The sequence below is a fragment of the Labrus bergylta genome, chromosome 15, assembly GCF_963930695.1.
Source record: "Labrus bergylta chromosome 15, fLabBer1.1, whole genome shotgun sequence".
Lineage (NCBI taxonomy): Eukaryota > Metazoa > Chordata > Actinopteri > Labriformes > Labridae > Labrus > Labrus bergylta.
The window spans coordinates 12,873,794-12,895,733 of NC_089209.1; the positions used below are offsets into that span (position 1 = coordinate 12,873,794).

At 42.3% G+C, this 21,940-nt stretch overlaps 2 protein-coding genes across 5 annotated transcripts in view; one reads left to right on the plus strand and one right to left on the minus strand.

Annotated features, from left to right (window-relative positions):
• Positions 1–11,552, plus strand: part of wasf1 (WASP family member 1) — a 57,915-nt gene extending 46,363 nt beyond the window's left edge. For 2 of the 4 annotated variants that reach the window (XM_065964002.1, XM_065964001.1), the window contains 6 exons: positions 1,626–1,709; positions 5,834–5,890; positions 6,637–6,800; positions 8,499–8,678; positions 10,096–10,667; positions 10,921–11,552. In XM_065964002.1, the coding sequence (XP_065820074.1) occupies positions 1,626–1,709; positions 5,834–5,890; positions 6,637–6,800; positions 8,499–8,678; positions 10,096–10,667; positions 10,921–11,078 (1,215 nt within the window). In that variant the 3' untranslated portion in view covers positions 11,079–11,552. The remainder of the gene's footprint in view (positions 1–1,625; positions 1,710–5,833; positions 5,891–6,636; positions 6,801–8,498; positions 8,679–10,095; positions 10,668–10,920) is intronic. The other 2 variants (XM_065964003.1, XM_029277148.2) reach the window with 2 other exon arrangements.
• Positions 11,553–13,812: 2,260 nt separating this feature from the next.
• Positions 13,813–21,859, minus strand: kif25 (kinesin family member 25). Its single transcript, XM_020632844.3, has 15 exons — positions 21,689–21,859; positions 21,498–21,563; positions 20,534–20,656; positions 20,297–20,438; positions 19,104–19,207; positions 18,934–19,019; positions 18,826–18,859; positions 18,663–18,730; positions 18,508–18,582; positions 18,202–18,348; positions 17,691–17,867; positions 16,857–17,011; positions 16,512–16,757; positions 16,206–16,361; positions 13,813–15,960 (listed from the first exon to the last, which is right to left on the minus strand). Exons 1-15 carry the CDS (start codon positions 21,755–21,757, stop codon positions 15,809–15,811), a joined length of 1,800 nt encoding a protein of 599 aa, XP_020488500.2. The 5' UTR covers positions 21,758–21,859; the 3' UTR covers positions 13,813–15,808.
• Positions 21,860–21,940: the final 81 nt, after the last annotated feature.

The following is a 21,940-nucleotide window of genomic DNA, read 5'->3' on the forward strand; positions in this document are numbered from 1 at the left end:
AAGCATGATAATCTAAATAATCAAATGACAAATAACTTTTTTGGGCTTGGAGCCCCTTTAAGCCCCATCAGTGAAGATGAGTGTTAACAGGGCCTCATTCAGACTGATTAATTTAAGTACATTTGATGGTCACAACTGTTGAGTTATCCACAGTATCTTCAAGTTATTTATAAAAAAATATGCATCAGAAAAGTTCCTGTCAGACTAAATGATTTATAGAGCATGATACACAATGGCTGCTGGCCAATTGCAACATTTCTTTGACAAAAAAAGTTTCAATCTGAGATGAGGAATGTCTAAGATTTAGGGCAATCTTTAAAGTATGCTGGTGTGTCAGAATAATGCAGCAAGAGCACCAGAAATAACAAAAAAAAACCTAATATTTCTAATCAAAAGTTGTCTACCTGCATATGACATTTCATCAGAATATCAATTCAGTTCACCAAAGACACACAAAGCCGTGCCAGTGCAGTGCTAATTCAGCTCTTCAGAAAACACTCAGCAGTCTGAGTTTTCACCTGAGATGAATCCACACCTTCACTTTAAAATGTGCTCATTCAAAGCTTCAGGGAGTCTGTAGATCGGCCTTTTCTTGCTTAAGCCAAATCTACAGTAGACAACATGAAAAGCCACAACAAAACAGTTTGCCTACATTCATCCATATTCTAAAGATACATACATAAGCAGGAAGCTTAAGGAAGACCCCCCCCCCCCCTCCTGAAGTATCATAAAATCATTTCCACATTCCCCCCGCCCTCCCCTTGCTAAGGTTGCTATGGCAACTTCTCCAGTCCATTCAGGAGACTGAGACAGTTTGCTCGGAGCAGTGAGACGCATGGATGGACCGAGACTGACACTCTGATTGGTGCCTTGCTAAAGGCCACAGCAGCTGCACACATCCCTGTCATGAGGCACAGTTCACCTCCAGTTTTTTTTTTTTTTTTTTTTTTTCGAAGATATTTGGATAAGAAGAAGTTTTTACTCAAAGTTTCCTGTGAAATCCAGCACAAAAAGTGAAATGACTTTCCATTTAGTCAGGCTGACATTCAGAGAATAAGTGCTGAATGTGCAGATTTTAGTTGCTCACATGTGCAAGAACAAATTCAAACTGGATTGTTGTCAGACTAGATTCAGACAGTGCAACATGCCAGATGCTTCCTAATGAACTAAGACATTGGACAGGATGCTGTGTTTGCACCCTGAGGGATTGAGAATTTTGCAGTCAGTGTGCTAATTGTGTCCTACTAGGGTAATGTTTGTCTTCGCTTTAGTTGGCTTTATTTAGCTTTATTTAGCTTTTCTTTGCAGGTGCAAGAGCAGCTGATAAAAGTGACAAATGACCAGGGTATTCTTTTTTTAGGCTGCTTTGGCTCAAGTATGCCATTGCGGAATGTGCTTTAGCAGAATTTCTGTGCTTTTAATATGTGTGACCTCAGGTTGCTTGCGTTGAAAGGAAACAACTTAAGAAGGAAAATAACTTCACATGTGCTAGTAAGTGTTTTATGGTAAATAGGATTGTGTTAGCCCACATCTGCTCCAGGTTATTTTATTTTTTCCTCTGTCCTGGTCTCAAGCTGTAAATTATCTTTCTGAATCCTGCTCTAACTCTGTCTAACTCTGTGCAGCTGGAAATGCCTTATCTTGTGTGTCCCAATGGCCTCATAAGAGTCCGCTCTGAAACCCCTCCTCCTTTCCTCATTCCCTCAGAGGTAAGACTTTCTCCCTTCTCTCCCCCCCCTCCCCTGCACTAGAGCATCTGCTCCCCATGTGGTGGTAGCCTGCAGCCCTCCCTCACTCACACGCCCCTTATCTCTACTCACTCCCCCTCTGGTTTTGCTCTGGACAACTGAGCCCCATTACTAACAAGCCTGCAGTGTTTACCTGCCCCGACTGCATCCCAGATATTCTCCAGGGACTCTACACTGAAAATGTGTTTTTCAGCCATCCTGGAAAAACAAAACAAGAGGAAAACTGTTGGACTAAAGTCAACCCCATTCTTAATGTAGTAGTTTTAATCCTAGCCTCAGAGTCCAGACTACATGCCACTTCAGTCTATTTTAGAGAGAAGGGTAAGTCGGATACATTGCTACATTCTCCAAGTCCAAATACACTACAGACTCTAATCAGACAGCTGAACGAGTTGGCACTCATTTTCTCATTAGGAGTATCTTTATTCTTTTGGAATGGAAAAGAGAAACTCAAATGCAGACAGTTAGGGCTTATGTAAGCTGCAGACATCTCCAAGATGCATCAAATGTAAATGGAGTTTAAGAAAAATACATAAATACAATAATGAAGCTCAACTCCTTTAAATCATATCACTGGTAATGGCTACAGACGACTGTTTAGTTTGTTTATTTCTTCATTAGTCTCGGCCAAACGTGAAATTATGATTATTGCATGTGTGCTTAAACCTTAGAAATAGGAATAGAATAGAACAGAATAGAATGTCTTTATTGTCATTATACAATTGTACAACAAAATTATTTGGCTTCACCTTAAAGTGCACACACATACAAGCATCGACAGCTACAAACAAGAAAAGAAGAAATAAAAAAAGGAACTCTCATTCAGATAAGATGGGCAATGTATGGTAGGAGTTATTTACAGGTAGTAGCATAACAGAATATAAATAGATATTGCAGAAATATGAAATGCTCTCAGGAATATGGAAAGGATCCGTTTTAAAGAGACATATGGGACACAGCTGTGGAGTATAAGGGGACACATTTATGGAGTAATTTGGGACACAGCTATGTAGAAACTAACAAAAAGACAATTGAGAGCAGTCGTGTGCTTTTGAAGGTGGTTGTGGTTTTAAGCTAACTGCACATTTCTCTGGAATGGGATTCTTCTTTTGATGACTTGATTGCCTTGTGCGTCTGAGTTTTGAGCTTTCCCCCCTCATTGTTACGGATATAAATCACATTACCTACCGATACACGTTTGTTTTTCAGGTAGTAAGATATCAGCATCTGGACGCACTCATGTAGATGCTGCTGGTTATTTCTAAATGTATTTAATGTTTCTTAATCATAGAATGACTACTTTTATTACATTCATCAGTAAAATCAGTAGCTGCAGATAATTACAGCACAATTGCCGAAAAGTCAATATGTCATTATCAGCAGCAGCAGCAGTAGTGTGTGTGTGTGTGTGTGTGTGTGTGTGTGTGTGTGTGTATAGTGTGGCGGGGTGTGTGTTATTGTCAGCAGCAGGGTGGTCGAGCAGCGGGCCTCCCTGTGGGGGTTATTTACCCAGGAACATAGCTGCAGTTCTGCTGAGTCTGTCACATTCAACATTCACACAGGCACACACACACACGCACGCACACACACACACACACACACACACACACAAACAACAACTGCACACACACGTGACAAGAGTATGAATGTTACACACACATTCTGTACGTAGCATAAATTTACAGCAGCTGTATTACACACACTCAAACACAGTGAGAGTCCTTCTGCCAGCGCCGGGCCGTTCAGATGAAAAATGTGGTGCTAGCAGAGGCACACAGCCCTCTGAAATTAGCTACATTTGTTACAGCGTCTGCGACAAACACGTGCATGTGGACGCGCACATAAACACACACCCACCCACACACACACACACACACACACACAGTCGCACTGTTTCTCATTTTCTCTCACATACACACACAGTGAACCTCCCACCCTCGTGTAATCTGCATTTTTTTCCGACTGCTTTCACATTCAGTGCTTGTATTTAAACCTTCACATTCCCTGTGTTTCTTGCCCTTTTAGCTATCTCCTTTCTGCCTGTTGTTGTTGTATGAACAATCCAAAACCCAGCCAAAATAGTCCATAAACACTTGAGTTTTGCAGGTTTTTTTTTTTTTTTGGTTTTTTTTGCTTTATGCTGTTTTTATTTCACATTCTGAAGAGAGACTATGACAGCAGACCTTCCAAGAAGTCAGCGGATAGTCTGACTAAAACGACTCCTCCAAATGATCTGAGAGGAAGCGCAGCTGAAGCTTGGAGGTTCAGCACGGTTCAGAAAAAGGCAGCAGAGGATAAGTTAAAATATTTGACCTTCTGCTGCAGCTCCTCCAGCCTCAGCAGACAGTGTTGTCAAGATGCATATCTGTCCCGTGTGGGGAATAAATTATATTCACTGTGTCATTCCAGATATGTAAATGTGCAGGGGCAGCGTAGGAGAGGGTGTGTGTGTGTGTGTGTGTGTGTGTTGGAGGCTAGCACTCGGCCAGTGCCTCATCAGGGGTAATGGGCCATGATGAATCAGAAGCTAATCAATGTGCATTAGCATTAGGATTTATTCCCACGCTTGCTCACAGCGGCCCGGACGCAGCAGTGGCCGGGCAGAATCAACACCGTTTAGTCAAATCAGAGAAGATGCTGTCCACAACCCACGCTGCGTTGAATCAGACGCCTGTCACACACATACACACACACCCACACACACACACACACACACAGTTATTGAATACCCAAGACAGGCCAACTCCAAGAGTAAATCAATGAGTATTGGTTTTAATGTAGAGTCACAGTGTCGCTGGCTGAAAGTTAATGCTTCAGAGGCCTTTTCTTCACCTGCAGACTAATAACGCTGACAGAAAGAGACCACCACACTTACATGCATGCACACACTCACAGACTGTGTGGAGTGCTATACTTGTTTGATTCCTCTAAATTGTGTTGGCCGCCTGTAGAATGTGTACTTGATATTTGATATCCTAACACTTGCAGTATAAGGCTGTGGATATTCCACTGTGAGCTCATCCATTCAAAAGTCTGAACCAACAATAAACTGATCCTACTGAGAAGTTTTGTCTTAGTATCCAAATACATCTTAAGTCTCTTTGCCATGGAGGTAACAAAAACAAACTATTGAACACACACCAGTAACAAACATCATGAACCCCCGTCATCACACAACTAGCACTACTTTCTTTTACTTCAGTAACATTTGCTGAATTCAGCACATTCACTGTGAAACCAGAGAGCTCTCAGTGCACTGTCACAGACAGAGATGTTGCTAAGGTTTTTCTTGTTTATTTTTTTTAATATTACTTCCAGCCTACTGCTTTTTTAAATATAAATGTACTTTTGAGTGAGTTGTTTGTGCCAGGATTGTTAAATCTTCTGCTATGAATGTGTAAAGTTGATCAGGATAACTGACCTGATAGAGAAGTATTTTTTTTAATCATATTTATAAGTATGAAGATGAATTGTGAAATGCTCCCTTTTTCATGTCTATGTTTTTGTGCTTTAATCTTAATTTTGAATTGACTCATGCATGTGTGTGTGTGTGTGTGTGTGTGTGTGTGTGTGTGTGTTTGTTTTGCATGTCATTCTTAAGTCTATGAAGGTGCTGTTGTTGTTGCCGTGGTTATTGTTGGTGGTGGCTTACATGTATTTTTCCCCCCACATGTAGAATGACACCTTTTGTAGTCTGTCCTCCCGTTCCAGTGAGCTCTCTCTCTTTCCACCTCAGCCTTCGCTCTGTTTGCTGTTGTTGTAGTGTTTGTGTGTCTGTATGCGTGTTTACCCTGGACTAGCTGTGCTGCTGCGTCCTACCTGCATTGTGACGTCCCACCCCCCACCCCCCACCCCCCTTGGGGTCACGCACGTTGTCATTTTCTGTTTAACAGCACTTTTCTTTTCCCCTTTTCCCCCCTTTGTTCACCTTTCTCTCACTGCCCACTCGTGTTGTTGTCCCTGTGTGTCAGTGTGCAGCGATGTTTGCACTGTATCCTGAGCCGTGTTGAATCTTGAATTTTTTTTTTTTTTTTTTGCCCTCACCTCTGGTGCTTCTCCTGTGGTTTTTGTTTTTGTTCTACTAGCTGCAGGACCCCCGCATGTATGATCAGGTCTATAGGTACTTAGACCTTCCAGGACAGGTATGTGAAAATACAGTCACTTATTTGAATTTGTGTGATTTCTGCTACAGCAGCTGGCTGTTATGTTTCTTTACAACCGTGTATGTCTTGGAAATCAGTCATGTGGAAGTCTGGGAGGCAGGGAGTGCTGATTGACAGCGTACCTAAATAAATAACAAAGAGCCTTTTTTACTGCTTTCTGAGCCACCAGGTTCAGTAGAAATGTATAAACTTTCATGATAATTTGATTTAGTCAATAAGCACTCCCTCTTTCCAAACAAAAACATGATTTTTATATGTCTTTAAACTGCTTTTTTTCTCCTTTTCTACTGGTGTGATTTTTCTCTCCAGGAAGACATTTCAGTTCTCTGTCGATTTAAAAAGTGCTTATCCATTTGTGTGAGATGAAATGAAATCACACCTTTTTACCGTAGCTGCTACGATGAAAACTTAGATCCATGTGTTCAGCGTGGAACTAATTCTGAATGTGTGTGTGTGTGTGTGTGTGTGTGTGTGTGTGTGTGTGTGTGTGTGTGTGTGAGAGAGAGAGAAGTTAAGACCTCTGTTGGTAGCATGTGAAACAGGCAATCACTGTTTGTTTTGTCCATTAAAAGTGAAGAAAAAAAAAGTAACAGAACCATATCTCTTATACCCATCCCCCCCTCATGTGTGTTTTTCCTCCATTTTAATTCCCACCATCTCCAACCTCGTCCCTCTTACCGTTCCCTCCCTTCACCGTCGCCCCCTCCTCTTCCTCCTTCTGAAAGATGAAGGCCATAGACCGTCCACAGGAGCTGGAGAAGGTCCCACGGGTGCCTCACGACCGCAAGAAGGAGTGGCAGAAACTGGCTCTGGGTGCTGAGCTAGCCCAAGACATACCTGAAGACAAGCACAGGGAGGCCAACGGATCTGCTGGTTACCACGACAACAGGTATGTGAAAGCCTATTGTGAAGAAAGTAAGCATGGTGTAAGAGTGCTTCTCAGCCTGTCACAGGATGTCACATACATCCTTGTTACCTTAAAAAACAACATGTATAAAGTCGACTTAAAAAATATCAGTGGAAAACTGCCAGAATTCATTATTTTTTTCAAAAGTTAAGAATCCTGGAGAAAATGAGCTCTTGCTAATTTAGCTGCAACAGCGATGATTAACGTTCCCCGTAGTCATGATTGCTTTTATTTCTCCTCAGAGCTCCAGTGCCACTTACCGTATATATCCAGTCATTTTCCTGCCAGTCAGTGTGATTAATAAGAACAGATTTTATGCAAATGCAAGGTTTTGTTGGAATATGTCAGTGCCATTAATAACCAGCATGAAATCTGTTCTCTGTAAAGACAATTAAAGACTTAAAAGTAAATGGAAAGGATGTGAGTGTATACTGTTTGATGTCTGTTAGCAGATTAAGGGTCCTGTCTCTAAACCTTCTGGATTAGATTGAATGATGCAGAATCGCTGAGACAAAACATCACACCTTTTTATAAAGCAGTTCAAAGTGCTTTTAAAATGTTGACTTCGTTCAAAGTGAAATAAGAGGTTGTGTTTTAACTCTACCTTTTGGCACAAAGGATTCATTACTGCTGCATAAAGACAGATGATTAGTCTGCATGATGAACCATATAGTCTTTATACTTTACATTGTTTCAATTCATCCAATTAAAATAGGCAGGTGACAGTTGTACTATATGTGAACTACATTATCTTTTTTTTTTATTGTCCAGGAAAAACGTCATCCTTAATCTAGGTGATACGTTATCAGTTATTGTTTGTTTTTTCACAGCTCTGTAAAATACTTGATTCTGATTGGCCGATAACGCAGAGCAACTGTCTTCCACATTAATAGCACACGGTTGTTAAGGAGAACAAACCGTAATCATATCAATCCCCCTTCAAGGGGGGCAGTCTGCATCAGGGTCTTACCAACCCTGTCGGGGATAACAACCTGCTCACTATTCATTATTACTTACTAATAAAGCAGAAAAACCTTTTCATCTTTGTAATTCTGTTACATGTTAAGAGAAATAACAAAACTCCTGCAAACTCTTTCGCTCACTCTTCTTAATTTGTTTATGATGTTTTGGTTTTTTTCCGCATCTTTCCATCTTGCTTTTGTGAAAACTGAAGTTCTCCCTTTTTCAACCAAGTGATTCTAGGAGGTTTATGAGGAGGAAAGTCCACCTACAAACTGACATGAGTATGAGACATTGCAACAAGGGATTACAAGAAGACATCGCTTCATTGTCAGGGTCTACGGGGCACTAATTACTCTAGAGTTCTACACTCTGTGGCCCCGACCTGAGAAAGTCCCATACTGTAAAATACTGCAGAACAATCCTGCAAGCTGGCAGTCATTCAGACCTTCATCACATAGAAGCCATGATGATTTATTTTGACCTTTCACAGAAAATGTTAAGTCTACTGTTTTTTTAAGCATGTGCATTTGTCACAGCTAGAATCTGTTGCACCACGTTTTGGAATGATGGCCTTTAAAGCTCTTCTCATATTGTTCAAGTGTCAAGCTCCCTACTTTAAAGTTCTGGTAACAATAAACAGATTAACACAGAAATCAGACAGGGATATTTGATATGGGACCTGAACAGGTGAAAAAAACGGACTGTGTCTCTCTTCAGGGCTCCTCTGTACATGGAGCATTTGGACGGGCCTTTCTCTCTGGCTGCGCTGCCCTACACCCAGATGAACGAGCTGCTGAACCGAACCGGAGACAGAATGTATTCAAGGCCCGACGGCCCTCCACCGCCTCCACCTCTCATGCACTCACTGGGAGAGATCAAGCCACCCTCTGTGATCAGGTGGGAGACGACACCCAGTTCCCCTTTTATAACCTTCAGTTTTCCTTTTCTTCTGGGTTCTGCATTTTCATTTAAAATCGTATATTTCGCTGAGTGGCAATCTATTACTTTTCCTCGTTTTTTTCACGTTAATTCCAGTTGAGAGGATGAGGATTATTCACTCTGTTAGAGCTCAGCAGGAACAAAAAAAACACAGAGAAGGGATGGCTGGAGGGACAGATGGAGGGAAAGATGGAGGTTTTTTTTTGTTGACCAAAGAAAAAGTGAGGAGAAAAAAAAAAAGAAAATTGGCTGAAAGGGAGGGCGGGATCAATAAAGTGTTCGGGCCACTGAGCGCATTAAAGGTTGTTTTTCAGCTGCGCCCTTCTGCTGCATATGTCACAGTTTGAAGGGATGGAGAGATCAAAGGGAATGATTAAGGCTGTGGCTGCACCAGAGAAATATCACATTGATTTTTGCCAAAGTCCTATCAGCTATCTCCTCTTTTTACTCTTTCCATCCCTGTCTGCGATTTTTTTTGTTGACTTTTTCTGACCTTTCGTTGTCGTGTTTTGCTGTTCCTTCCTTTTACAAGCTTCTATCATCATGTATGTGATTTTACCTCCTCCCGATTTTACGCATTAAGTAGATATTAGTTCAGATACAGCCTCAAGTGTGCTTAGAGGAAACACTCAGCATGTTATTTCCCTCTCCCTCTTCTCTCTCTCTCTCTCTCTCTCTCTCTCTCTCTTGCTGTGCTTTTTGTCTGCAGCAATTTTCTCTGTGGGAAGCAAATTGATTGTGAGCATGTCTGTCTTTGTGTCGCAATGTCCCGTTAGCAGCTCGATCCACCCACATCGCTTCAGCTTCCATCATCTGTTCTTGTATGAGTGACAGTAAGATCTCAACGCTCGGTGCTGTCAGTTCTCCTCTCTGACACGTACAAGTCCTCCCCGGTTTGATTTGGGTGACCGACTTGGAGAGTTAAAGACCCCTGCAGGTCCACCATCCAAACACCTAAACCCCTTTTTTTAATTTGTTAACTAAAGTAGGACATGCATTTATTTTTATATTTGTGAGCCAAAATGGGGCAAAACAAACCATATCCCTTTACATCAGTGACATCAGGGAATGGACAATTTAATAACAATTGAATAGTAACAGTCAGATTCTAGCTGCTGTCGCTAGGTTGCTAATTAAGGGAACATTTCCTCGAAGTAGGTTGAAGAAGTCGTCTGTTCGTGACTGCAGTGTTTCAGTCTAACTCCTTTTTTAGATAATGATGTTATAAAAGGGTCCTTAAATATGCCTTTGATATCTACATCAGTGATGACCCATGGAGAAAGACATATAGATACAACATACTCTATAATGAATTATATGAAATCTTCTTTCATTTCATTTTCATATTAATTGAACTTTGTCTCTTTCTCTCCAGTTCTGGTTCAGGTTTTTCCGACAGCAGACCTCAGTCTCCAGCCCGGACAGCAGGCTTCAACTCCAACACTCCCCCTCCACCTCCACCCCCTCTCCCCCCTCCGCCTCCCCCGTTACCCTCCTCAGGCCTGCGGGGCACCCCTCCTCCTCCCATACCCCCTCTACCAGTCCAGCAGCAACCTCCAGCCATCCCGCCTCCCCCCGCCCCTCTCCAGATCGCCCCGGGCGTGCTCCATCCAGCCCCTCCACCCGTGGCACCTCCCCTCCACTCCTCTTCCCCCGCTCGTCTCCAACAGGTCCTGGACAGGGGGCATCCTACGGGCTCGGGGACCCAGTCGGACGGCACCTCCCTGCCCCCTCCGCCGCCGCCTCCTCCTCTTCCTCTCCCAGGAGCACGGGGCTCCGAGCCCTGTCCGTCAGGCCCTCCACCTGTGCCCGCCTTCCCCTCAGCAGGAGCCATGGCCTCCCCTCTACCCCACACCATGCACGATATGGGGAGCAAGAGGCATCACCCAGCCAATCTGCCACCAATCAGCGACGCACGCAGTGTCCTGCTGGAGGCTATCAGAAAAGGTGGGTTGAGCTTTACCAGAATACCAGAAATAAATGAAAAATGTCAATATTATACCACTATTACCTTCCTATTACCAATTCTGATATGTTTTTGCAAAACTGTGATTGCTCCAATTTCTTGAAGCTATGCAAAATCTTTTATATTTTCTATTATATAAAATAAATATACAAGCGTTAATGATGCTGCTCCAACATAATAAGCAATTAAAAGACATCACATGACATCATCATTAACTCCTTTCTCTGCCTCCAGGCATACAGCTGCGGAAAGTGGAGGAGCAGCGAGAGCAGGAGGCTAAGCATGAGCGCGTGGGCAACGACGTGGCCACCATCCTGTCACGCCGCATCGCTGTGGAGTACTCTGACTCTGAGGATGAGTCCGAGTTTGACGAGGGAGACTGGATGGAGTGATGGCTGTAACAGACAGATAAGGATTTCAAAGAAAACGGTGTTGGAGACGAGAGGACAAACTCGTTCAGGTGCCCAGCCCCCTCGAACCTTCACTCCTCCACACCTCGCCATCAAAGACTCCTCTGTTCTCTGGAAAGGAGGCGACACGATGTCTTTGCCCGACTTCACCCCCCCCCCCCCCCCCCCTCCCTCTGTCGAGCTTCTTTTTTTTTTATCTCTGTCTCGTTGTGGTTCGTGATGGGAGGAGAATCTCCACGTCGCCCCCTCGTCCGTCTCCCTAGTTGTTCAATGCAAAGTTTTCGCCCCGTTCTTTTCTGCACTCACACATGACTTTTTAGTTTTTTCGCTGGATTTCTTGTGAAGTCCTCCATGTTTACTGTTGTTATACATGAAGATAACTTTTTTGAAGAACCACTTGTTTTTGTTTCTTATCTGTGAGTCTAATGTGTAAAAAAAAAAAAAAAAAACACAAAAGGAAAGGAAAACAATGAAGGCATGTTGCATTTATCCCTATTTTTGCAGCGCTGTTTCGCCATCTGGTGGCTGAACCTTGGCATTGAATGAACCCTGTTTTTATTTAGTCTTTTTTTATTTACCTTTTTTTCTGCAGAGATATTTGGGGGTTTAACAGGCCAGTAGTTTCTGATACTGACCACCACATGACCACACTCACTCCAGCTGGGTTGTCTTTTAGTTTCCTCTCTTAGCAGGACTTATTTTACCACTTAGAACAAGCAAAAGATTGTGACGGATTGCTGAATGGTTGAAAATGACGACGGGGAAGAATATGGCTGCTTAAGCCATGCGTACATATCCATCCACTTACGTCTAAATTAACCCCAGGGAAGTGTATTCTGAGAGATTGGGCTTTTCAGTCTGTGTAGGTTCTCAGGAGCCATAGTTTTTTTTTTTAGAACACTGAGTTATTATAATTTCTAATTTTTGGGCCACAGATACGGACTCTGGAAGTGATTTAATTCTGAAGCTGTACATCAGATTTCCTGCCTCTCTTTTTGTCCCTGATGAATATTCAGTGTGTGGAAGAAGAAAAAAAAAAAAGTTGAAAATTGAAAAGGTACCTGTGATAATGAGAGTCTGAGAAACACCAGGTACGAACCACTTACCACCACTGAAGGCAGCTCTTCCTTCTGATGTGTTTTTACTTTGTACCCGCAGCTAACGAGAAGCCTTAACTCGTTCGGTCTCCAGCAGCAGCTTTGATTCAAGAGAAACCATTCTGTGTGTTGCTGCCTTCCAAAGAGAAGGATACATTATGCCTTGTTTTTGGCTCATTTCTAAGAAAATGTCTGCCATCCTTTTCTGTTTGTTCTTTCTTCTACTTGCCTTATTGTTCCTACAAAAACGTATTGTTGAGTTGATGAATGTATTGTGCTGTTACTACTTACTTGCCTGCGCTTGTATGGATTTGCTGTTTCTATGTTTGGGGGGGGGGGGCTGGTTTAAAAAAAAAAAAAAAAGATTAAATGAAAACTGTAAACCATGTAACTTATGTAACTGTTGACGTAACAGTTTGCTTGAATTAATAAAAATCTAACGTTATGTTTCAGCCCTACATGTTACACGTGTGTTGTTCGTCCTGTTGCCTCAGCTGAGTAACATGTCTCTGATATGTTTGTGTTCATACTGTGCGTGGTTAACTAACAGGTCACAAAGATCTGACAAAGAAAATGAAAACTTCACAAATGTTTATTAAAAACTTAAAGAAGAGGATAAGACATGAGAAATAAATAATGAGGGGAAGATTATTTTGCATTATGCACTTTGAGAAAAAGTTTAAATCTTAAAAAAAAGACTTGATGTCAAAAAAAAAAAGTTGAAAGTTGATGGGGAAAGAAGTCGAAAAAAGACTAAATGTCAAGAAAAAGTTCAACTACAGTTTTGAGAATAAAGCTGAAATGAAAGTCGGAATGTCGAGAAAAAAATCGAAATGTAGAAAAACGTTGAAATACAATTTTGAGAATAAAGTCCAAATGTCAGCTCTACTCTCGAAGTGCAAAATTATAAAATCTTCCCTCTCTCATTACTTTTGTCTCATGCCGGGTCTTCAATCTCTTCTGTATGACTTTAAGACAGCAGATATGAAATCATTTTTTGAACATGCTACATACACATACGGTGTGTCAGTAATACACACATGCACCAACAGCATCCTCATGCACTAATGAAGAGAGAAGTCAGAGTGAGGGGCTGCACATGAAAGACAGAAGTGAACTGCTGACTTAACAGCAACCAGTCACAGATACAATACTATGATCCAGACTGGGACTTTAACTGGGGACCCTCCGCTTCTCAACCGGAGTCTACTCCTGAAATATGTTTAAATATGAATTTTTACTGTTTCTTTTATTATGTACTCTATTATGTAGAGAGCTTTGATGTTAATTAAAGTTGAAACCAAATGATTTGAATGGTTGGAAAAGGCTATATCTGTATCATCTAAAGACATAGTCAGAATAAGTTCACACTGTACACGTCCATCTTCTAATTCTTTGGCCACGATCAACCAAACTGAACAGCTCCAGTCAAGTGTAAGCGCACAAACCTCAGCTCACATTTGATTTTTCAGATGTTATTAAAGAACTCCTGTTACATGAAAAATTCACAGTTTCATGTGCAGACACTCTCACCGCCTTCTTTCTCTCTTGTCTAATTCTCACTTCTACTCATCACCTTTTCTTCTGTCCTCACACTCCCACCTCTCTTACTTCCTCCTGTCGTCTCTCTTAACAGAGGAAATGCTCAGGAGTCTTCATGTTTTATTATCTTGTCACTCTCGTCATAATCATATTTCTCGTCCTGTCACACTTCATCCTCTAAGCCCGCACTGCTTTGGGAATTTCAGCTTTCATGTCAGGGTTGCACATGGCACGTGCATGTCAGACACATCGGGGCTGCGTTGATTATAATGCCAACGTTGTTTAGCACACTGGTAGGAGTCGGCGCGTTAGAAATGCGGTGTGTGCCCATGAAAAAAAGATTTAATTACCAGATACACTGTGTTATAATAGTCATGCTTGGAAGATGTCCAACTGGTGTGCCTAAGGGAATTCTGCCTGATGTGTTTTCATTCAACATAAAACTGAAGTCAACAGATGTGAAAACAATCAGCTGGTGCATTCTTTTAGTAGATGGCTGTCGGACAATCAGTTGGTCGGTCGGTCAGTCAATTTTCGCCTGCTGCTCCAAATAATTTACTCCAAAAAACAGCTAGAAATAAGAACATGCTGTCCTAACACTTTAACGTTTGTGTGTGTTCCACTTTGTTGTAATCAGCACAGCAGCTGAATTCGAACAATTCCCCCCAAAGTCACAGAAGTTGAAAAAATGAACCGAAAAAAAAAAGAACTGAATGTGAAGAGTTTATTTTTAGAGAGACAATGTACAGACAAAAGTCATGTTGACACTTTGTTCTACAAAAATGTGTATAAATACGGATTTAAAGAGCCCATATTCTGCCCTTTTTGGGGTTCATATATTTAATCTATGTACCTACTTTTGTACGTTCACAATAGCTAAAGTCTGAAAAAAGTGTCTGTTTTCATGTACTGCTCCTCCTTGCTCCCTCTACGCTCTGAGTCCGTCAGCTGCACTCTGTTGAGCCCACACTGTTAGACCCCACGTGGGCCAAGTCTGCTCTGATTGGTCTGCTGAGCCGCTCTGTCGTTATTGGTCAGTTGCTCAGCACGCTTCTCGGAAATTTCAACATGAGCTGCAGGGCTTGCCACAACGAGCCAATGGGCTTAGATCAGTGATCTCACACTGACAATGACGGCGCACTGACAAATTTTTTTTCGAGGGGGGCTAGAACCGAGTGTTACATGCTGCTAATGCTACAGCTAACAGGAGGAAGTAGGAGAAGCCGCGTTTCCGCGGACTTTGAATTTTTGCACATAGATGTGCCTAAACATGCACAGGACACTTGGAAAACACACTAAAGGGCATATAAAACCAGAAAAAGCATAATATGGGACCTTTAAAGAAGCTGCGTCCAAAGCACTTAAAAAGGAGAAGGCATGGTGTAAGCAGCGGGTACTGACAAGTATTTACAGCAGAATAACTGGAAAAATATTTGAGCAGGAAAAGTCTTTCCACACACTGCTGACATAACCTAACGCTGACAATGAGAGTAAATTAGAAACATGATCAAAAACACACTAAGTACTGTGAGTTAGTTGTACATGAAGCTCTGATTGGACAATCTGTAACTTCACTCTAATGTATGACTACATGTTCACTACACAGTGTGTTCAGAACTACTTGGTTATTAACACAGGTTTGTGTTCTACCTTTAATCAGCATACACTTCTGCACGGCCCAAAAAACGATTTATACAAACCAAAATATTTTTGAAACAAATAGAACATTGTTTGAAAAACTGTTATCCAGTGTACTTATTATCACAATGAGAGCTAGGACATCAAACTCAGAACATAAAACACTAAGAGACAGGACATCGAGGCGCTCTTGAATAGTTACTTCAAAATGTAACGCACAGCATCTCGTATCCCACTGTTTAAAAGACTTCTCTATCAACCACTGTAAGATATTGATTTGTTTTTTAAGGCTGTTAACTTTAAGTCGTCAAGTCTTTTTTAAAGGGCTCACTAACGCTATCATTCATAAATACATGAGTGTCCTCATATTGTGGGTCACATGGCTAATAAATGATGCACCCGTTGAAAAAAGGATGAAATCTCTTCCCTGTTTCTTCACTTAACTTTGAGGGTGTTATTCTTTCTTCGGGGCGGCTCTTTCTGGACCTGGCGGGCCCGTGTGCCTAAACCCAGAGACTGCAGAGACTCAGTGATGAAGTGCTGCGTCGGGGAGACGCACAGCATCAGCAGCAGCTTTGCGTCGCCCCCTGGTGGAGACAATGACAAAGAAAACGATGGGATTCAAGACTGTGAAGTTCAAAAGAAATGACAAAGTAGATTTAATTTCATGAATCTATTATTTTCTTGTCCTTTTAATCTTCACTTTGTACAGAATGTATGATGTTTTAGCTTGATAAAAGCAAATGAGTCTATCCCATTGGAAGCACCAGTCACATGAAACAAAAGAGACCGTGAATGTGTTAAGTTGTGTGTGTGTGTGTGTGTGTCTCACCTATGGCATCCTGTAGTAAATGAGTGAGTTTGCTGTTCCTGTATGGGACGTGTGGTCTGTGCTCTGCCAGAGCTCCCAGGACATCAGCCAGTGCAGAGAGACTGCGGTTTATACAGGACACCTCCCACAGAGCTGCACCTGATACTCCAGACATGCCTGGTACACAAACAAGTGTTATTTTTTTAATTTTTTTTAATGCTCCAAAGCTCAATGATCTGCTCAGTGAGCACTCGTTGGTTGTACTGGGGTAATGTGTCATACTAAATGGATCTATTTGACACAGAGGTAAATATTGCCCATCGTTACCGACACACTCGCTCCCCGCCAGGTCCACCAGCTGCAGCTTGGTCTTGAACGGAGCCTGTGACATGCTGGGCCTCGGGGAGGGGCATGGAGAGAGGGAAGGGGAGGGGCAGGGAGAGGAGGAGGAGCTTGCAAAGAGCTCATCGGATGAGTGCTGGGCAGAGGGGTTAGCACGGTGGCAGCGTGGACTCCACCACTCCTTCTGGGTGGACTGCTGCATGTCCCTCTTCGCTCTCTGTAACCTGCGGGCTGAATGAGAGAGTCTGAGTTAGATGCAGGGAGGTTTGAATAACAGGTGCCATGTATTCTGACTTTGTGTGTGCGTGTGAGTGAGTGAATTCATCTCACCGAGGGCCAGTGCGTTGGGGCTTTTGGAGGAAACGGTGAGGTTGACGACGAGGTGTGAGCGCGAGGAGTCGGGGTGTATGAGGGTGGGGCAGTGAGCTCTGAACTTCAAAACACTGCTGATAATCTGCATCACCTCAGAGGCGTTACACACAGGCCTGTAACACATGTGAAACACACATTTCACGCATTTCATAGAGATGAGAAGTCATTCATGTTTTTAGCAGTATAGATCCATCGATGACATTTTGTGACAAAACACAACAACTTCTATCCAAACTTTGCGATTCCTCTCAGCTATATGGGCTGTAGGTTCTTTTAAATCACATTTTTGGTAAACTTACTGTTTGGTTCACTCGCTCTGCTCTTATTCAATGAATGTGACTCTCTAAAAGCACATTCATCTGCGTATCACTAAACAACAAACAGGCACAGTAAGTGACAGGCTGCTGAACTAAGGGGCGCATATAACAGTTTTAAAGCCAGACAGGTGACCTGCAACACAACACCACTTTCTTCCTTTAACTGTCTCCTTATGCAGTTTGGTGCAGGGCGCTGGTTTGTTTTTACAGGTCAAAGTGGCTATGCTTCAAACTGATATAAAACATTATACGGGTCCTCATACATCTAAGGATGCTACAGATAATTCTGTGTGGGTCCATCACTGAAAGCATCTCCTTTCCAATTCAAAAAAATCATTTGGAAAAACATGAATGGGTTTTGCAATAAAACGACAGCTTCTCTAAAAGAGAAATCACTTATTTCTCTGTGCTAGATCTTTCATCACAGAGCACAAACACCTCCTGCACACTATCAGCCCAGCTCTGCTGTACTCACTGGTGCGTGAGGGAGGTGACCTGGATGGTGCCGGAGGAGGTGGTGATGACGTCCCGGCGCTGGCCAGCGGCACTGCTGAGCTCGTCTCTGGCCAGGAGGTCAAACACCTCATTGTTGTACACCTCCATCACGGACAACTCCACCGTGTGGCTCTCTGCGGGCTTCTCAGAGATCAGCCTGGCTCACACACACACACACACACACACACACACACACACACACACACACACACACACACACACACACACACACACACACACAGGAGATGATATATAAAATAAAGAAAAAGTCAAAGCTCAGACCAATTATACTTTATTTTAACTCTCTGAGCACATTATGAATGTATGGATTTTTTTCCCATTTCTGACGGACTAAAGAACTGAATTAAGACATACACAATTTAACTTGGTTTGCTATAATCTGAAGAATGGCATAAAACACATCACTTGACGAATTCAGTCGTTACAGTTGAGGGAAAATTTCACAAAAACAATATTTGTTTCCGCCTCACCTAAAGAGCTCTGCAGCCGCCTTGGGGATGATCCCCTGCTGTGTGTCCTTCTGCGTCCCTGAGTTCTCCTCCAGCGGCCGGGATCCCATCATGGTGTGGGTCTTCCCGCTGCCCGTCTGCCCGTACGCCATGATGCACACATTGTAGCTGCAGTGCAGGTAGAGAGAGGACATTCAACTCATGCTGAAGCCACGGAGTCACAGTATGCTGTCTTCATGTATTTCATTATCATTCAGGGTAATGAACGTGAATCAATAATATTTGACTTATTACTTTAGAGTCATGCTTTTGGCGTTAAACACTCACCCGTCCAGCAGTGATGTCATTAGAGGTCTGACCTCCTGAAAGACGGCATCCTGGGAATCCTCTGGTCCATGAACTCTGGAAAATCACAAAAGACACCACAAGTCATTTCCCTCACTTATAAATTATTTTTGCATCATGAAAGGATTTGATTTTACCTCTCAAATTCAAAGATCTTGTTGTGTACTGGCATCCCTGTTTTTATGCAGTTCACCATCACTGTGTCCTAATACACAAAAAGAGCAGAAGTAAGACAATCATGCACGAACACTGAAGCAGTTTGCAGCCATAAAGTCTGTTTTAAGAGTCTTGCAAACTCACATCACTCATCGCAGAGACCACTTCTTCTGGTGGCCTGACGATAAAAGCAGAACATTTAGAGTCATTCAGTATTTTATGTTGTCGGGGTTCAATGTTGTGTTGACTCACCCTGACGCAGAGGTGGAGGACTCAACGTGGTCAAAGGGAAGAACCGGTCGCACCCTGCAGTGAACCCGGATGTTTCCTCTCAACTCCTGCAGCACATCAAAGAATGAAGCTTCAAATCAGATCAGATGAAATGTGTTTGCACTGTGTTGACGTGAAATATCTGTCCTCACCACCAGTGTGTTGTGTAGGTCTTTCCTCCGCTGCCTCTCTGCCCTGCACTTCTCCCTCTCCTCCTCCAGAGAGCGCTCCAGGGCTGCAACATGAGCTTGCAAGTCTGGGCAGAGATATGGAAAGAGAGTGATAGGAACATTTTAAGATCAACTCTTTCCTACTGTGGTTTAGTCCGGCATGTAAGGAGATCGTTTTCTTTCCGTTTGCTTCTACATTGCCCTGATTATTGTTTCCACTGGGTCATGTCTTGCGGCAAATGGCGTGGTGCAGTTCAAAAGCTGTAGCTCGACCCATCTTTAGACTGTGAAATAAATAAATACTGTCTCTGGAGCAATCGTAACCAAACATCCACTCGCTGGTGTTGTGCAAGAATTGGCTGGGTTGAACATAAATAGAACAAACGAGTGAAAAATTAGAAGGATTTTACTCTGTCTTCAGTATGAACTCAAAATATTCCAAAAGATCCTAAAAAAAAAAAAACATTTGAAAAAAAATGTTTTATTGTAAAATATTTCTGTCTGGTGTATATCTTTGTAAACTTGTTATTTACTGTATTTATTTATGTGCCAAACAAACTTAGCTTAATTAATTACATAGGCATATGATTTTAAAATCTCAAACCATTTTATCAAAACTATGAAAACAGCTCCTGGGTTTGACACCATTATTCTCACCACAAGATACTCCTGACTTGATTATATACAGTAGAAAAACAAATCCATAACATCTTTAACAGCCATATTAAACTCACATTAAAACCCAAAAGGGATAAGTACTTTTGTAGATTTTGTATTATTCTCAATTAACATCAAGCTTTGTGTACAGAACGTGTTTTGGCTTCTTTAGGCTTAAAACTTTCAGCAATCGTCAGAGCTATACTGACAGGCTGACTCGGGAGACTACGGAGAAAAAGGACATTAAACCTGGAACAACTCTGAGGGCGGGGGTGAGAGAGGGGAGGGAAAGAGTATGAGAGGATTACAGGCAAACACACCTAATCAAGGTTCAGTCAGCACGTCACATGTAAACCACTTTGGCAAGCGGAAACTGAAAGGGAGAATGAGAGAGCCGAGCCGTGGGCGAACAGAAAAGAAAAGCCAAAAGACTTGAGAGGTGAAGAAATATGATATCAAAAGGGAGGTGTCCGAGTCTTAACCCTTATCTAAGTGATGCCTGTCTCTCTGACACTTACTCTGACCATTGTCTCCACGGTGACCGTTTAGAGGACAGCTGGCCTGGCCAACCTTTTCCAGCAGCTGCTTGCTCTTCTCCTCCAGCTCAGTGGCAAAACTCAAATACACTGCAAAAATTTCGCTCAATTCCTGCTTCACTGCCTGCAATAACACACATGTAAGAGACACATTAATCATGTAGCTGCGTATTTGTCTTCATGAGTGGTTTGTGCTACTTATAGATGACGCACTCGTACCTGGACACCAGAGAGGAGTTTTGCTAGGGCTGACCGGGTTATCTTCTGTGCATTCCTCTGGTGCTGAAGTTGGGTCAGGGCCTTGCTCTCTTCTTCAGATTCTCGACGGAGTTTCCCCAGACACTGAAAAAGTGAGACCATCAACATCGTTATTGTGAACTATACTGTTCTTCTTTCTGCTACGCCACAGGACGCCGTAGAAATTGAATTACGGCCCCTTGCCCCACGAATGTGATGCTAAATTAGAAATCTGATTTTTTTTTTTTTAATACAATGGACAAATCATTTTGGGCTTGTTTGTTTTTCAAACTGATCAGGTCAGAACATAGAGGTAAACTCAAGCACAGACAGTGTTTCGAGGTAGCTGCCCAGCATCACAGCCTGTCACTCTGTTAATACGTTTTATTAAATGCACCTGTGCTGTTTCTCCACAACTGATAATATTGCGTAAAAGCAAGTCATAAATCTATCAAATGTACAGGAATTTCAGGCCACAAAGGAAATGTGGGAAGTAAAGGATGTTGGTTTCATAGATTTAAAAATAAAATGTGCATCCATTTGAGTGACAGCTGTTTAATGCAAGCTGTGCTGAGGTGACAAATGATTTGAATGACAGGTGAAGGGGAAAAAAACACATTTTAGTTGATCTCTTATGTTCCAGCAAAACTGTGGATCCAGATGAAGCTATATAGGCCTCTTATCAAAAATGTGTGGGACACATGAATACACATTCAAGTGACATAAAATCACACGATAGGCCTACTACCTCACACAGGTAGCCTATGTAGCACAAGAAGGACAAAAAGTCATTCAGAAATCAGATATTTACACAAGTAACGACTGGAGAAATAAATAAATATAACAGAGAGCAAGACAAATCTGGATTAAAACAGATTAATACAAGAAGAGGGGGGTTCATGCCAGTCAGGTAGGTTAGCCTGAAGAATGGCACAAATGTCCTTACCTCAGCAAGTCTTAAATGGAGAATAGCATTCTCTGTCTCCAGTTCCAGTATTCGCTCCTCTTTACTCTGAAACAAAATTAGATTATGTTCCAAAGGGACAAAACAAGAAGTATTGGTAAATGATATGTGAATGTAAAGATTAGTGGGAAAACAATATAAAAACAAATATGTCAAAGTGACTTCTAACTCACCCTCAGTTTGTGCTCCAGCAGGTGTACCTGATGAGCAAACATCTGGTCTCTGTTTATAAAGAGAGGCATTTTTTTTTTTTCCCCGAACAGAAATGACTCTAGCAGCTAAAGAAGATAGAACAGCCTCGTCCTTTACAACACAGCTGATCAAGACTGTGTCCTCCAGAGTCAAATAATCCGATTAACAGCAGGTCAACAACAACCCTTTCCCCTCTGCTCACCTGTGAGCCTCTGAACACAGCCCGTTTTCAT

Excerpts from the sequence above, each read along its gene's own strand:
- kif25 (XM_020632844.3), bottom strand. The coding sequence starts at position 21,757 with ATGCCTCTCTTTATAAACAGAGACCAGATGTTTGCTCATCAGGTACAC. Across the intron at positions 21,564-21,688 it reads TGCTGGAGCACAAACTGAGG|AGTAAAGAGGAGCGAATACT; the intron begins GTGAGTTAGAAG and ends ATTTTGTTTCAG. Across the intron at positions 20,657-21,497 it reads TCCATTTAAGACTTGCTGAG|TGTCTGGGGAAACTCCGTCG; the intron begins GTAAGGACATTT and ends TCACTTTTTCAG.